General features: G+C 32.9%; 1 protein-coding gene across 1 annotated transcript; it reads left to right on the forward strand.

Moving 5' to 3' along the window:
• The first annotated feature begins 14084 nt into the window (after positions 1-14084).
• LOC143557040 (zinc finger protein CONSTANS-LIKE 2-like) lies at positions 14085-15858 on the forward strand. Its single transcript, XM_077046211.1, has 3 exons — positions 14085-14325; positions 15342-15403; positions 15445-15858. The coding sequence occupies exons 1-3, from the start codon at positions 14085-14087 to the stop codon at positions 15856-15858; spliced, it is 717 nt and encodes a 238-aa protein (XP_076902326.1).
• The last annotated feature ends 1893 nt before the right edge of the window (positions 15859-17751 follow it).

A 17751-nucleotide genomic window follows, 5' to 3' on the forward strand; every position in this document is an offset into this window, starting at 1 on the left:
CTTGAGAAAAATATAATAAAAATTGTTTGAGAAACCTGATTCATATGTCATACTGTGGTAAATTTTGTAGAATTTATCCTTAATATTTTCTTTGTGAATAAAATCATTTTGTACATGCCAGAATCTGTCTCGTGAACTGAATGATCATAAGTTAAGTTGTATGATGAATATTTGGTTGTTTTGCCATGATATGATGTGTGGATTCATGTTAGGACTTTCGGTACTGTTGACATTACTTATTATCACTAACGATTCGTCGGGTCAAGTTTGTGTTTGTGTGTGAGTTCATACGTGGGTCTTAGAGTCATGTGTTGTTGAACATACTCTCATAACTTAAAACACTTGTACTAGGTAACAGTTTGCGAGTCAAATGCATTCATTTGGTTTTGAGAAAACTCTGTTACACGCGACACCAGGTTTTGGTTTTGAAAACACTAAACGTTTGCCTATACTTGTTTTCTGGATTGAAAACACAAAACGCTTTTGAAGTATTGGTTATGTAACCTGCTGAAACAGGCAAAAACGAGCTGAACTGCTGATTTTTTATTGCTGAAACGAGCTGTTGAGTGCTGAAACGGACTGAAAAATCGCTGAAACGAGCTGTTTAACATGATGTTTGCTGTAAAAATGAGCTGTTACATGCTGAAACGAACTGAAAACTTGCTTAAACGAGCTGTTTAACATGTTGTTTACTGTTAAAACGAGCTGTTAAGTGCTGAAACGGACTGAAAAATCGCTGAAACGAGCTGTTTAGCATGTTGTTTGCTGTAAAAACGAGCTATTAAGTGCTGAAACGAGCTGTTAAGTGCTGAAACAGACTGAAACATCGCTGAAACGAGCTGTTTAACATGATGTTTACTGTAAAAATGAGCTGTTACGTGCTGAAACGAACTGAAAACTTGCTTAAACGAGCTGTTTAACATGCTGTTTGCTGTTAAAACGAGCTGTTAAGTGCTGAAACAGAATGAAAATTGCTAAAACGAGCTGTTTAGCATGTTGTTTGCTGTAAAACGAGCTGTTAAGTGCTGAAACGAGCTGTTAAGTGCTGAAATGGACTGAAAAATCGCTAAAACGAGCTGTTTAACATGATGTTTGCTGTAAAAACGGTTGTTACGTGCTGAAACGAACTGAAAACTTGCTGAAACGAGCTGTTTAACATGCTATTTGTTGTTAAAACGAGCTGTTAAGTGCTGAAACAGACTGAAATATCACTGAAACGAGCTGTTTAGCATGTTTGCTGTAAAAATGAGTTGTTAAGTGCTGAAACGAACTGGACTGGAACATAAACTTTATTGATAAAACTAAAACATTTCCTCCGTTCTCCTTGTTAAAAAAAAGACCCAAAACTCGTTATGACCCGTTCCGAACTTGACCCATTTTGACCCGGACCTGTTATGAACCGAACCTTTTGACCCTGACCCGTTCCGACCCGAACCATAACAACCTTTTTTTTAGTTAACCCGTTCCAACCCTGACCCGTTTTGACCCTAACCCGTTTCGACCCAACCTAACCCATTTGCCACCCCTATGTTTAATGTATATCGACGGGTTAGGCGAGTTGTACCTCTTAAGACACAATTTAAAATTATATGCATAATGGGCCATTAGAGATTTCAAGGCCAAATATGGCCCATTAGGACATGTATAACTGGTTTTTGTCTATTATGGTCTAATATGACTCCCTATAATACGATATAACCCTTAAATATCTAATGTTACATATCACATGCCATAATAGGCCACTAAGAGATTTCAAGACCTAATATGGCCCATTAGAGCGACTATGACATGAAAAATGCTATAATGGGCCACTAACACCAACAAGGCCCAATAAGACCTATTGATGAAAGTATCACATGTTATCGGCCATAACATCTAACTATGACTAATGACATTCCTATACAACCTTCTTAGAGCAACGATGATGTGATAAAGGCTATAATGGGCCACAAATACCAGTTAAGGTCCAATAAGGCCCATTGATGAAAGTATGACATATTATTGGGCGTTAACCAAACTATGACTCACTAAACTCATATTCAACCCTTTTAGAGCAACTATGATATGATAGAGACTACAATGGGTCACTAACAACAATCAAGGCCCAAGACGGACCATTAATGCAAAGCATGACATGCTACTGGGCGTTAACACCAACTATGAGTCACTACACTCCTATACAACCTGTTAAATTAACTATGACATGATATAGATATATTGGGCCATTAACAACAATCAAGGCCCAATATGTTCCATTAACAAAAGTATAACATGTTATGGCTCACTACACTCATATACAACCTCCTTGTAGCGACTATGACATGATAGTGATATAATGGGCCACTAATACCAATCAACGCCATTTGATGAGACCAACTATGACTCACTACATTCCTGTACAACCTGTTAACGTAACTATGACATGACTGAGACCATACTGGCCATTAACAACAATCAAGGTCCAATAAGGCCCATTGATGAATGTATGACATATTATTGGGCCTAACCAAACTATGACTCACTAAACTCATATTCAACCCTTTTAGAGCAACTATGATATGATAGAGACTACAATGGGTCACTAACAACAATCAAAGCCCAAGACGGCCCATTAATGCAATGTATGACGGCCAACTGTAACTCACTACACTCCTATACAACCTGTTAACGTAACTATGACGTAATAGAGACGATAATGGCCATTAACAACAATCAAGGCCCAAGACGGCCCATTAATGCAATGTATGACGGCCAACTGTAACTCACTACACTCCTATACAACCTGTTAACGTAACTATGACGTAATAGAGACGATAATGGCCATTAACAACAATCAAGGCCCAATATGGCCCATTAATAAAAGTATGACATGTTATCGGGCGTTGACACATTCCTATGGCTCACTACCCTCATATACAGCCCTCTTGTAGCAACAGGGACATAATAGATGCTCTAATGACCACTAATACCAATCAAGGCCCATTGATGAACGTATAACATGTTGTGCCATTGACACAAATCAAGGCCAAATAAGGCCTATTGACGAAAGTATGGTGTGTTTCAGACGTTAACACCTAACCATGACTAATGACACTCCTATACAACTCTTTTAGAGCAACTGTGACATGATAGATGCTATAATGGGACACTAACACCGATCAAGAACTAGTATGACCCACTAATGAAAGTATGGTTTATTAGGCGTTAACACTGATTACCACACTCTTATACAACTCTTTTAGAGCAACTATAAATATCACTTGTATTTATTTTATATGTTTTTATATTTAAAATACAATTTCTTATATTATTTAAGGTCTTATATTATTTTTGGTTTAATTAGTTGTTATATATATATATATATATATATATATATATATATATATATAGTAACAACTCTTTATTTTACATATTAATTTCATTTCTCACAAAATTTCAAATTAAATTCACTCCACTCTTTTCTTCAAAAAATTTTGAATTACCCTCTCATTCTTAAATTTAATTTGACCACATATTTAACCTATCTTTTTTTCTTTCTCTTCATTCCTTCTTATTCTTCTTCTTCTTTATCTCTTTACATCCACCATAATCCTCAATCATTAATTCTCTAACTCACTCAATTCTTAACCAAATCCTTTGATTCCGGGCTCTAATCTAATTATTTTTGCGAGAGGAATTCACGTGTGGTGTCGCTTTCCATCAATTCTATCTCGATTTTTTCCGGATTCGTGTTGAGTTTGAAGAACCCTAAGAACCAAGTTTGGGGATTTTCAATTTGAAGTGTTATTTCTTGTAATTGAAGCTTAGTACATCTTCTTTCATCGCTAAAAAGGTATGTATTTCACTTGTTTGATGACAACAGTTTGCTGACAGATTCATTTTCGTTTACTTATTGGTATGTAACTTGATGTTAAACGATGATTACTAAACGATTTTTGATTCTTGGATATAGCACTATGAGTCTAGTTTTCAGAAAGGTAAAGTTTGTAATTTTTGGACACGTTTTGAATAGTTTTTATGATTTTACAAAAACACTAGTCAAAGCTGATTCAGGGAGTTATACTTTGACCTGTCTTTCCGACACCATAACTCCCTAATGACAAAACCAAATGGGTTGTTTCCAGTTCTAAAAGTTAGTATTATAAGTTTTGAAGACAACCCAATTAGTCTTGCACAATTTAGATTAATGAGTTGATAGAACCATTAAACAAGTGTTTGTTGTGCAATCTGCTGAACTGTTGGTACATATCTGTAATGGTTGAATTATTGTGAGTTTTGTATGTATGAAAAAAATATAATAAGTTTTTTTTTAGAAACCTAATTCATATATTCTATTGTGGTAAATTTTGTAGAATTTATACTGTAAGGCCCCGGTACCGGTGTCCTACATTGGAAGTTGGATTTACTCATAAACGCAGTACTAAATATCAGAGTTAATTAAAACTTTCGCGGAATAATATAAAACATCAACCATTCGTTACAAATATCCATAATTTGTCTGTTAAAACATAACATAAATTATAACATTCAAAACATCATGACATTCTTCAGATACCAGCCGCTTCAATCCTCCCATGTGTCCATCTCAAACCAGCTGCCTCAATCTGCTAACCTGCGTGCATACTAAAAGTCAGCTACGCTGAGTGAGTTCATGTTAATCACCTAACTTACTTTACATACACATATACATTCTCGAAGGTACGCATTACATACATAACCTGTACTTCATTTATCCATACACATTTATAGCTAACCTTACGTTATAAAGGGCATTTCACCCTACATACCTCGGATATTATTAGGGTCCGGTACCCTTCATCCTCGGATATTATTAGGGTCCGGTCTCCCTTCATCCTCGGATATTATTAGGGTCCGGTCACCCTTTATTCCATACCTTCATACCATACCTTTCTATATACATAATTGTAAGTTTCATACATACGTACATCATCCATTCTTCATATACAACAATTTTATCATCAAACCTTTACCTGGCAGTACATGCAATATCCGAAGATCGTTCATATACCGACAAGCAGTCAATCATACCTTTCACATAAACATATATGGCATACACTTATCACTTAGGATAAGTGTATTAACTAATCACATCGAGTATGCACACAGCCCCGAAAACATAACAAGGAGTAGGGCTAGAAACTCACCTGAACTCGGTTACGTTCACCGTTAATCGTTATTCCCTTCTTGAGCTGTGCACGACTAACTGTATAACAATAATACGTATCAATAAACTATCACTACACATACGTCTTTCTAGTTTAATTATTACCCTCAACGAACGGGGGTCGGGGGCAGCGCCCCTGGCAGCGGGGTCTAGGGACGGCAGCCCCTAGTAGGGTCCAAGGGGCAGAGCCCCTGGCTGGGGTCGAGCTGCCAGGTCAGCTTGGAAAAATTTTATTTCCATTAACTGTCTTAACACATTTTCCATTAGAATTTTAAATTATTTTCTAATTCGCTAACTCATTTGCCCTAACGAATTAAGCCTGATTCATTAACTAATTCGTTATCTTTCTTGATTTAGTTCGTTAGCTGATTCGTTATTCTGGTTCATTATCTCAATATGGTCTGGTTCGTTACTTGGTTCTTAACGAATTGGGTTCATAACGAACTGTTCCTTACAACGAATTGAACCCTATAACGAACTGGACTTCTTAACGAATTAGTCCATAGCGAACCAGTCCATATAATGAATTAGTCCATCTAATTCGTTATCTCGTCTAACGAACTGGCTATAACGAATCAATGGTGATTCGTTATCTTTTCCCCTTAACGAACTGAACACAAACTGAAGCTAGTTCGCTACGTTTTCTGTAACGAATTACATGGAGAATCACCCCTAATTCGTTAACTCCCCGTTAACGAATTAGGGTTAGGTCAGAGATTGTCAGGAACACTCTATGACATTCCCCTTTTACCTCGTACCATTTCCGGCGCCATCGCCGGAAAACCGCGGATTCGCAGGAAAAACGAGTTTTAACTCTGGTTTTCACCATTTTTCGTCCCGTTCGATCCGGATCTGAGCTAGGGTGACCCCTAAGCCTATATTAGGTTTGGTTTATACCCGATTCCACCAGGATCTCGTGACTTAAACAGTTTAACGGTGTCGGCTCGTCGATTCGCAACTAGATCTAACGGGTTTGAGCTCATACAATGTCATACTAACATTACCTTGGATCGGGATCGGTTTCCTTGGTGGTTTCGGCTAGAGAGAGAAACTAGAGAGAGAGCTTAAGTGTGTGTTTTGGTGGTGTATGGAATATGTGTATAAATGAATTAAATGGGTGATTAATGGTTTATATAATTATGAATCATGGGCTTAAGCCCATGGTCTTTTCCTTCTTTCCTTCATGACCCAAATCCATAACCCATATCCATTTTACCCAACACTAGCCCGACTCATAATAACTCGTATTTCATTTATTAACCAAAACTCGAAAAACGGGATGTTACATATACTTAATCTTTTCTTAGTGAATAAAATCAGTTTGTACATGCTATAATATGTCTCATGAACTAAGTGATCATAAGTTAAGTTGTATGATGAATGTTTGGTTGATTTACCATGATATGATGTGTGAATACATGTTAGGACTTTTTAGTACAGTTGACATTTATTATTATCACCAACGGTCGTCGATTCAAGTTTTTGTTTGTGTATACATTATGTCTAATGTGATTGTGCGTGATAGTCAACGTGCTTTGAGGTTTCGCCAAACATTAATCATTTACTAGTTATGATGCTAATATTTGAACAATTTTAGGTTCAAAAAGTTAGAGCCGAAATGGAAAAAGATGAAAGGAAGTCAAGAAACTAGTTGGAAGAACGAGTGAAACGAATGGAATAAATGGAAAAAGATCTTAAGGAAAATGAAGAAAGAAGCAAAAACAATTTGATAAGTTTATGAGAAAGTTTGAGGTCGGTAGTAATTAGTAGTAGTTTCAAATATTTTGAATTCATAACTTATTAGTGAAGGTTTGTTAATGTAAACTTGTTTTGAATTTATGTTATTGGGTTTGTTAAACTTATGAAATAGCCGCATTTATCTATGTGTGACCAAAAGTATGATAATAGCCACACTTTATATTACAAAAGTATTATGTGTGACAAACGGTAAGACAATGGCCACACCACAAACTACAAAAGAGTGTTTGAGTGGCAAGTTCACATTTTTAGCCATATTGACAATAACCTCCAGTGTCTATATGATATGATTGGCCACACAATACATCACTATGTGTGACGAAAAGTTTGACAATAGCCACACTTTAAATTAGGAAAAGCATTATGTGTGACAAACGGTAAGACAATGGCCACACCACAAACTACAAAAGAGTGTTTGACTAGCAAGTTCACATTTTTAGCCACATTAACAATAACCTCTAGTTTCTATATGATATGATTAGCCACACAGTACCTCACTATGTGTGACGAAAAGTTTGAAATAGCCACACTTTAAATTACGAAAAGCATTATGTGTGACAAACGGTAAGAAAATAGCCACACTATAATCCACAAAGGAGTGTTTGAGTGGCAAGTAAACATGTTTAGCCACTTTTAATGTAATATCCAATGTCTATATCATATAATTAGCCACTCTGTTACTAAATTTAAGTGGCCATTTCTTTGCTATATCCAGACGGTATAGGTCACAATGCAAGCTTAACACAACCCTATTGGCCACATTAATATAAAATTCATGTGGCTGAAACATTAATTCATGTGGCTCTATACGTGCAATGGTCACTCATAGTAAATAGTCATGTGGCCATTTTCTACCGTTTAGCCACACTTATTGGAGAGGCTTCTTGATGGCCAGCAACTAATGCCTGTACCCTTTAGCCACACTTATTACCACATAGGGCCACTAAAAATTGTGTGTGGCCATATCATACCCACGGTGTCGCGACCTTTGGCCACATATGACTTAAACCAAATGTGTGTGGCTAAAGGCCCACGGCCACACTTTTTCGTGTGACCAAAGGTCAATTTTCACGTACTGCAATGAGAACAGATGTATAAAAAGAAATGAGAATAAATCATTATTATTATTATTAAAATTGTAATAATGTACACATTTACCAAAATTAGAGTCAAATCATATCAATAAAAATAGTCAAATTCAGTAAAATGATTAACCTATTAAAATTGGTTTTTGAAAATATGGTCAAAGGTCCAACTATATATGTGGTTAAGAATTCCGAATTTCAAAATTGTTTAACTAAATATTTTTTTATTATTCACATTTTGATATACAACCTAAAAAAATCTCCATTGTATCTCCCACAACCTTCGTCTCCTTTATCCTAAGAATATAAACTTTGAAATGAATGATCAACTTTGTATTATGAATCTTTTAGACTTGCTTGACTGGAAACGTAAGAACAATTTAATTGTAAAAATATTAGAAACACAAATTCAAACAAAATCTGAACATATATAACCAAATTTAAAACGGCGAATATTAAAAGAAAATTATGTTTTGGGTGTGGTATCCCATAATCAACTGAATCTACTATAAATAATAACAATAAGAAATTAATATGTGATTAATTTAATTTTTATAAACAAAGTGAAATGTATATTAATAATTTGTTGAAGAAATTATATGCTTCAACTTAAACATCGGTGTTGAATCCCAAATTATACATTTTTGTTTCATGATATATGTTTTAAATTATCATTTTTTTTATTTGTCTTTGTATGTTGGATTCTTTTAAGTAAAACAACAATCTAATACCTTATATAAGTAATATTAGATTATTTGACGTTTACAATTCATTAAAATGTATATAACACACACACACATACACACACACACACACATATATATATGTTCACCCTATTCAATAAATCATATGTGCCGAATAATTTTTATAAATGATGATAAAAAGATTATATAATTTATGATATATTAAGTATTGATGATTAGAAATTATGTCAATTTGAATATTGTGTTTTAAAATAACACGGTTATTATTTTAGTATTAATTAATAATTAATATTCATGTAAATTAAAGTAAGATTATATTATAATTATGGCAAGTATTTTTAGTTTGACAATCAGTTTTTTGAATATTAAAATGATGTCTTATTCTAGTTAATGCCAAATCACAAATATTAAAATCAAGTCGGTTCTAATTTTACTAATATGTGTAATTAATTTAGAAAAAATTACAAAAATGAAAATCAAATCGGATAATTTGAAAACTTCAAAAAATTATGGAAATATTTTGAAATGAGTTTAAAATTATGGAGTGCATTAAAACCTTTAAAACATTGTTGAAAGATTGGTCAATTTCCGAATATGTTAATTAATTTTTGTAGTTTTAAGTTTAAATTTATTCTTCCATGTAAAGATAGAAATTATTTGAAATATTTTGATTCATGGGAATAATAATATAAATAAATTATGAAAAGTTGTCATGTTTAATAATATTCATTAAATCATATGTGCCGAATAATATTTATAAATGATGAAAAGCTGTTATTAAATATATGATATATTAAGTATTTATTGTTAGAAATTATGTCAATTTGAATATTGTGTTCTAAAATAATGCGATTTTTATTTTAGTATTAATTAATAATTAATATTCATGTAAATTAAAGTAAGATTACATTACAATTATGGTAAGTATTTTTAGTTTAACAATAAGTTTTTTGAATATTAAAATGATAACTTATTCTTGTTAATGCCAAATCACAAAATTAAAATCAAATATGTTCATAATTTTACTAATATGACTAATTAACTTAGAAATAATTACAAAAATGAAAATCAAATCGGCTAATTTGAAAACTTCAAAAAGTTATGGAAAGATTTTGAATTGAGTTTAAAATTATGGAGAGTATTAAAACCTTTAAAACTTTGTTGAAATATTGGTCAAATTTCGAATTTAAAAGAAGTTTAAATATGTTAATTAAATTGTATTAAAACCATTAATACAATTTATTGAGTTTGACTATCCTTGTTAGTTATTTAAACAAATAAGGATAGTCAGACTCAATAAATTGTATTAATTGGATACGTAAATGTGTAATTTATGTATATTAAGTCACACCAAAAAAAAATATACATAAAGGTATCTCCGATATACATCAATATATTATTTTATCTACAAATAATGAATATAATTGAATATTCAAAAAATAAAAATACATCAATATAAAAAAAATACATCTTATAAAATAATGCTCAGTCCATGAAAATTAGCTTGTATCAGTCGGGACATTAACCTGAAATTATAAAGTACAATATTAATATTGATATTATGTAAAATTTGATATTTAAATTATAACCGGAAAAATTGAATGTCTTACCGGAAAAAACAATATAATGATAATAACCATGATATCTCAGATTTAGATTTAGAAGGTAAACTGAAATATTCGGTAAATCAATCGGGTAAATAATCTGAAATAATAAAATTTTGTTATAACATTGATATTATGGAAGATTATAATTATAATTTATAACCGGATAATTTAAATGTGTCTTACCGGAAAAATGAAATAATGATATTGTCCATGAATGAAGGTGATTTTTTATTTAGAATCTAGAAGAACAACATATAAAAAAAACATGAAAGAAAAATATAAAACTTCAAATAAATATAAAACAACCATTGTTATAGGTATAACAAATAACCGGAAAAACGTAAATACGTCCACATATTAGCTTCATTGCCGTTTTTGATTTACAACCTAAACTGATCTTAATAAAATTAGTTAATAATGAAAATAAAGATAAAAAGGTTAGAGGAAACAATATCCGGCCGAAGAAAATATAATGTTGCCGGAAATGCATATATCAACAATCGGAAGTTTATTATAAAATATAAACTTACCGAAAAACGATTAATACAAATCTAGATCTAGATTAGCCGGAATATATGAGAGGAAAGAAAAATATAAAACAACCATTGTTATAGGTATAACACATAACCGGAAAAACTTAACGAAAAAACTTACCGGAAAAACATAAATACATCCACATATTAGCTTCATTGCCGTTTTTGATTTACAACCTAAACTGATTTTAATAAAATCAGTTGACAATGAAAATAAAGATAAAAAGGTTAGAGAAAACAATAACCGGAAGAAAATATAATTTTGCTGGAAACACATATATCAACAATCAGAAGTTTATTATAAAATATAAACTTACCGGAAAACGATTAATACAAATCTAGATCTAGAGTAGCCGGAATATATGAGAGGGTGAAAAGAGATCCGGCTAATAGAGAAAGAGAGAAAAATATGTTTAGGGTGAAAAATTATGAATTATTAAGGTTTAGATATAGGGTGTTTGGTTAACATGACATGTGGCAGCCTAATAGAGATATGTGAATGGAAAGTTGCTGACTGGATTGCACATGTGGACAGCCTAGAAGAAGACCATGTGTACAGTTGTATTGCTTTAATAGTATTTAAAGATGTTTGTTTGTACTTTGTAGATTCTAACAAAGTTAGTGTGGAAGAGCTCACTGAAGATGTAATGTCGCTTGACATTAGTTGTGAATCAAATGCTTTATACTCGGTGAACAATCTTAAGGTACCAACTCCAAATGCTTCAAGTAGTGTTGCTCGCTAAAAACAATGAACAATCCTAAGGTATCTCACTCTAAAACTTTCTAATAATGTTACTTGATAAAACTATATGAATATGTCCAATTGTGCAAGATTAATATGACTAATTGACTATACTTATTTTGTGTGTAGGTTTGATTGTTTGGAATTGAAGATTTGAGAAGAAAGACTAATTGAAACTTGATATTGTTTTCAATATATGTTTTGTTTTGATTAGAATTCTATGTGTTTTTGTCCTAAATTTGTTAAGGAGCATGGATTTATGTTTTATTTTAAGACTTTTATGAACATTTGTCGACTTTTGTTTCGCTAAAAGGTTGTTAAATATGTGTTTCTAAACAGCTATTATCGTGTACTATCGTGTATTATCGTGTATACCAGGTATTAACAGGTTCGTGTTCGTGTTTGGGTTACAGGTGTACGATAAGTTTTCGTGTCGTGTACAGGTGTACTCATTTCGTGTTCGTGTCTTATCGTGTATTTATCGTGTACGGGTATACACGATATGCCAACCCTACAAATGACATTGGTGCTCATCACTTTTCCTTTATATATAAATATAGATTATTATTATATTTAAATGTGTTTACTCTCTTAACATGTATTGTTGACAAATTATTTTTTATGTGTAATGTAGGTTATTATTGAAAGTGATTTGAAGTGAAAACATAGATTTGGACTTTAGGCTAAAAAGTTATAAAGTTGAAATGTTATATTCATTTCTTTTTCATTTGAACTGTTTTTGTACGATTGTTGAAAATAAATAAATTTAGATATTGACGCATTATTATTTTAATGTATTTGAACTATGATACAAATATTGTCATGCCCTGTCATATTCTGTTGTTAGGTTAAGGTGTGACATTAGGTCATTAGCCTTGATACATATAATACTCATTTCACGTCCATATGTTCATCGTCAATGACCATTGGCGTCAGAAACTCAATCTAATTTTTTAAACTTGGAAGGCATGCATCGAACAAACTCAGAAACCATGACTATCATTAAATTGAATAGGTTAACGAAACTATTAATGTCAACAATTACCATGGATAAAACATTGATTGTCTCTTATGACTTCCAAAAGTAGTATTTAACCCATTACTGCCTCGAGTTTTACACGAAACCCGTACATATATTAGGTTTAGAGAGAGAATTTTAAGAATTTTTCTACGAAACAATATTTTGAGCAAAAAAGTATAAGATACTTGAGGTTCCTTTAAATGAAACTTTGACTCTTTTAAAAGATTAATACCATTTTATTCCTACTCTTAGACGAAGATTGACACATTTTCATTTTTTTATGAAAAAAATGGTTGAACTCATTCATATCATTCACTGTCTAAAATTCATCTAAAGCGCTATTTAGATTAATTTGTTGTTGACCTTAGATGAAAATCTTATATAAGTGTACAATTTTGTCTCCACACCTTCTTACAAGTAACTTTTCTTTTTTCTTTTTCTTTTTTTTTTTTTTTTTGGTAATAGTGTATTATAAAAGAGTTTTGATCGAATGTTTCTTATTCCATTCTTTAAACTCAGTTGGCATTATTCTTCTAGTTTGTATACCTCGTTTTCTTCATCGTGTTCTCAGTCTTCATCGAATTGAATCGATTGTTGAAGAATTCAGGTGGAACGAAAGAATTCTATTGATTGTTGAAATGCATAAACGAACCGAAGAAAACAATAAAAAAAATAGATATCGAAAACCCTTGCATCATATCTTGAACTGTTGCACAATATCGATAGATCTCAAAGAACTAGTTGCATTGATGAAGATTAACGAATTCTGCCTAGTCGAAACATGCTATTTGAATGAAAAATATAACATGGGGTAAATCTGGGAAACTGAATGCAGAAAACCAAATATGAAGATATAACATCCTAAAATAGAGAGGTGCAATATGATATACTCATATACATATCTTAATAATAATAATAATAATAATAATAATAATAATAATAATAATAATAATAATAATAATAATAATAATAATAATAATAATAATAATAATAAATAATATATTATGTAATATTCTGATAAGTCATCTAAGTTGAACTTGAATATGATGCAATCTGCTTACGCACAAGAAGTTTTTTATATAAAGAAAGCAACCTTAGGTAAAATATGCACTTACATGTGACACACTTTAACCGAAGGGTGTACTCACAAAAGCCACAACAAGTGAATATTAGAATCAACAAGGCCACGAGGGAATGATGGGCCATTAATGGGCTTCTTGAATTGGTACCCCACCAGAAGCATAGGTTGCCACAAGCTTATTCAGGAGTCTTCTCAGCCACAAATACAGCCCCTTCACTTTACTATTATTCACCCTAATTTTTCACATAAGTTACATGCATATATAAGGAGATATATACTTGCTAAAACACTAGAACACAATGTGGGGTAATAATACAACTAATTATGGCTTGGGTTGTAATACAGTTTGTATGTGTCACACTGCCACAATGCCTTATTGTGCATATACCAGCCCCATGACCACTAATGTACACATAAATTCAAATAATTTGTATTACCAAAGTGCCTTTGAAAGCAACACCATCTATGATCAAGAAGCTAGTGATCCAAGTTATCAAATGGCTACAAATGAAGTCGATTCGTGGTTGCTGTCTAACCCTGATAATGATCAGATGGATGGGAGTATGAATCTTCAAAGTCACGACTTCTGCGGTGGAAGTCAGTACCAGGGTTAGTTTATTCAGATGCAAACTCAGGGCTTTCAGGTATTAATTATAAAATTGAAATTATGGTTAATCTTCCGGATGTTTTCAAGTTATAACGCCTACAATGTAAGGTTTTTAGTCTTTTTTTAAATGAATATGTTAATACTCAAAAAATACGACTCGTAGTTCCTCTAAGAGATCATATATGTTGTAGAGGCCAAGGGATCATACCCTAGCACCACCCGACTTACTCTGCGACACGTGATTTACTTCCCTCATGTTGACCATGAGATCGGGTCGGCAAGGGACGCCCAATGGTGGCGTATATATACCATATAAGGGATCATATATGTCTAAGGGTTTTCTTTTCTTCTTGTTTTTACGTGTAAGTTCCTTGATCGTTTCCGGCTTTATTAATTTCATATTTCAACAAGAACTAACTGCCTCTTTCTCTTTGCTGGGCTTATGTGCAATTAGGTTCTAGCACTAGATATGATAATTTTGATTTGCCAATTTGAGAGAAGAAAAGTTTTTCCCATCTGTCATGGGCATGCATGCTTATCGCATAGCATGAGGAGGTATGTTCTGATTTTCCCTTTACATGGATTGTCATAAGATTCTATCATTCTAGAGATTCATGAGCATGTTCTCTGAAATTTTCACTCTAATGATATTGTTTTATTGTATATCCATAAATGTGAAATACAGACACTTTTTTAACATGAAATACAAAACATAACACACTCTCTAAACACAACATGTTTTTGTTAATAATTTAATAACCATGCCATTACTAAACTTTGGATCTTTCTTATGATGATGTATTATGTGCAGTACATCCACTATACTTTTTTCGGTTTTGGTTTCCATATTGTTTCAAACATTTCTAAGCTTACAGTGTCAGGATATCTTAATTGCATGCATTACCTTATTAACGAGTCGATCTGGATTATAGTTGGTTTTAAACGCGTTACCTTAAATTTTCATAATAGGTCAGATGAAAAGATTGTTATTGTAATAATATTGTTTTGATAAACACAGCAAACCATAAATTAACTTTCATAATATGGACAGATGAGAAAGATTATTACTATAATAATACTGTTTTTATATCATAATAACGTGCGTGTTAACATGCTATTAGGCATCTCTCCTACCAATGGCTGGTGGCATTGCACCGGAGGCAACATTCGGCACCATGGATTTGCCACAAGAATATTGGGCACCAAATTACCAGTTCTCCTTTTCACCTTCTTATCCTGGAAATTTGATAAATGAAGCTGTTGGAACCTATTCAAACTCATTGAACACAAGCATATCCTCATTAGGGCCACAACAGTTAATTTCACAAGATGATTCACGAACACAACCTGAATACCCTCCAATGACCAGACAAGATAGAATCCTACGATATATTGTGAAAAAGAAAGTGAGGAAATATGAAAAGAAGATGATATATTCATCAAGGAAAACATATGCGCAGACTCGGCCTCGTATTAGGGGCAGGTTTGCAAGGCGAACCAAACAGATGCTAATGACAAAACAGTTGTTGAAGTGAATGATAAGAAAACACATGATTAAACATAGATTTTAGTTAACTTGCTGTTTTATATTTTAATGTAACTATTGATTGTGTTGGAAAACCTTGTGTTAAAGTTCCATTATGAAACTAAATTTGTAATGGGCTGCCTTTGATTATGATGAATTAATGACTAATTTTACGTGAGTTGAATATTTCATGTTACATTTTAAACCTAATACACGATAACAATCGACTACATTAAAACTTACTAATTAAAGTTTCGCCACTCTTTCCATGAAAGTTGCTTGGCTTGGACCGTATTTTTATCTAGGCCTAATTAAAGTCTCTACAATTAGTGCCTACAAGTCTAAAATTCTAAAAAAAAGAAAAAAAAATTCTCTTTCTTTGTAATTAAGAGATAGAAGTAACTAGTTTTTCCTTATTTTCTGAATATTTATTAGTAAACTGTAAAAGTGGAAACAGAATATTTGAATCTCCACAAAGCTAGATAATAATCTAAAAAATGAATATTTGTATATTGATGGCATTTATCATAAATAAGAAGGCACATTGAGTTATATATATATATACAGAACATTATACTTAATGTGTATATAAGTAGTCTGTTACGCGGTATTTGTTTATTTACATGCCGAACACTTCTAACATATTCAAAATTATGATCGTTTTACGTTTTCCTCCTTTTTAGCACCATTACTTTTACATGGTCTGTTGGTACATGATGTCAGTAGTTCAGTTTATTGTGTCTGTAATCGAGTCGTTTGGATTAGTTTTTGTATTAAGCGAAGTTAGCTAACAAGTTCGCTGATATAGGCGAACTTGTTAGACAAGCGAAGTTAGGGACAACTTCGCCTGAACATGCCAGGCAAAGTTGTCGTGAATATAAAGTCTAGGTTACGGCTGATTTTGAAACAAGTATTCAGTTTACGTGTAACGAGTCCTGTAATCAGTGATTGAGATCACGTGTTTCCGGTTGCAATATACAACGTGTCTTTGTTTATTGTAACGTGTGTTCGATCGTGTTAACTCGTATCGTCTTCTACACTCGTAACGTCTTACGTAGGGATTCCGCACCTACTTAGAACGAGATATTCCGTGTAGATCCGGCTGGGAACCTACAATTAGTATCAGAGCTTTTGCTCGTGATTGTGGTTCGGGATTATCACGCGGGTGTAGAAATCGTTCCGTTTGACTATTCGCGGAACGAGTTTACCGAGTTTTTGTGTCCTACTCACCTCCCAACATTATAAACAACCCATTACACCGTCACAAACCTCGCAAAATCCAGAAATCAAACCTGCAAAACCATCGTGTTCATCAGGCGAAGTTGCCGTCACTGTTCGTAGGGTTTCGGCGAAGATATAAGGTTAAGCGAAGTTATCCACAACTTCGCCTACCTCACAAGTTCGCCTAAGCGAAGTTACCCACAACTTTGCCTACCTCACAAGTTCGCCTAAGCGAAGTTACCCACAACTTCACCTACTTCACAAGTTCGCTTACCTCAAGCGAAGTTATTCACAACTTCGCCAAATCAGGCGAATTTAAGAAAGAGAGCGAAGTTAAGAATCAGCGAAGTTAAGCCTTAAGCGAAGTTAACCACAACTTCGCCTACAGTACTGTTAAGAATAAAATTTTTGTTTTTTCGGGTTTCTTTGTGTTTCGTAAAAGATGACTTCAATAAACATTACGGAACTGGTGAAGATGGAAGTGGAAGCGAGTTCAGCTACTAAAGCACCAAAGATGCTGAAAGGAACCGATTTCGTGGCTTGGAAGGATCGGTTTGAACAATATGTCAAGTACCAAGATGCTAAAATGTGGGTGTGCATACAAGATGGATACATTCCACCAACTGCTGAGTATGAGGGTCGTGATCAGATAAAGAAATATAATAAGATGGAAGAAGAAGAG

Source organism: Bidens hawaiensis, unplaced genomic scaffold (assembly GCF_021521415.1).
Source record: "Bidens hawaiensis isolate Kalapana, Puna unplaced genomic scaffold, B.hawaiensis_p1.1 tig00018781_1, whole genome shotgun sequence".
Lineage (NCBI taxonomy): Eukaryota > Viridiplantae > Streptophyta > Magnoliopsida > Asterales > Asteraceae > Bidens > Bidens hawaiensis.

Bases quoted from the DNA above. Each gene is read 5' to 3' on its own strand.
- LOC143557040 (XM_077046211.1), top strand. From the start codon at position 14,085: ATGCCTTATTGTGCATATACCAGCCCCATGACCACTAATGTACACATA. The intron at 14,326-15,341 runs GTTAGTTTATTC...TGATAAACACAG, and splicing joins CGGTGGAAGTCAGTACCAGG to CAAACCATAAATTAACTTTC. The intron at 15,404-15,444 runs GTTTTTATATCA...ACATGCTATTAG, and splicing joins ATTATTACTATAATAATACT to GCATCTCTCCTACCAATGGC.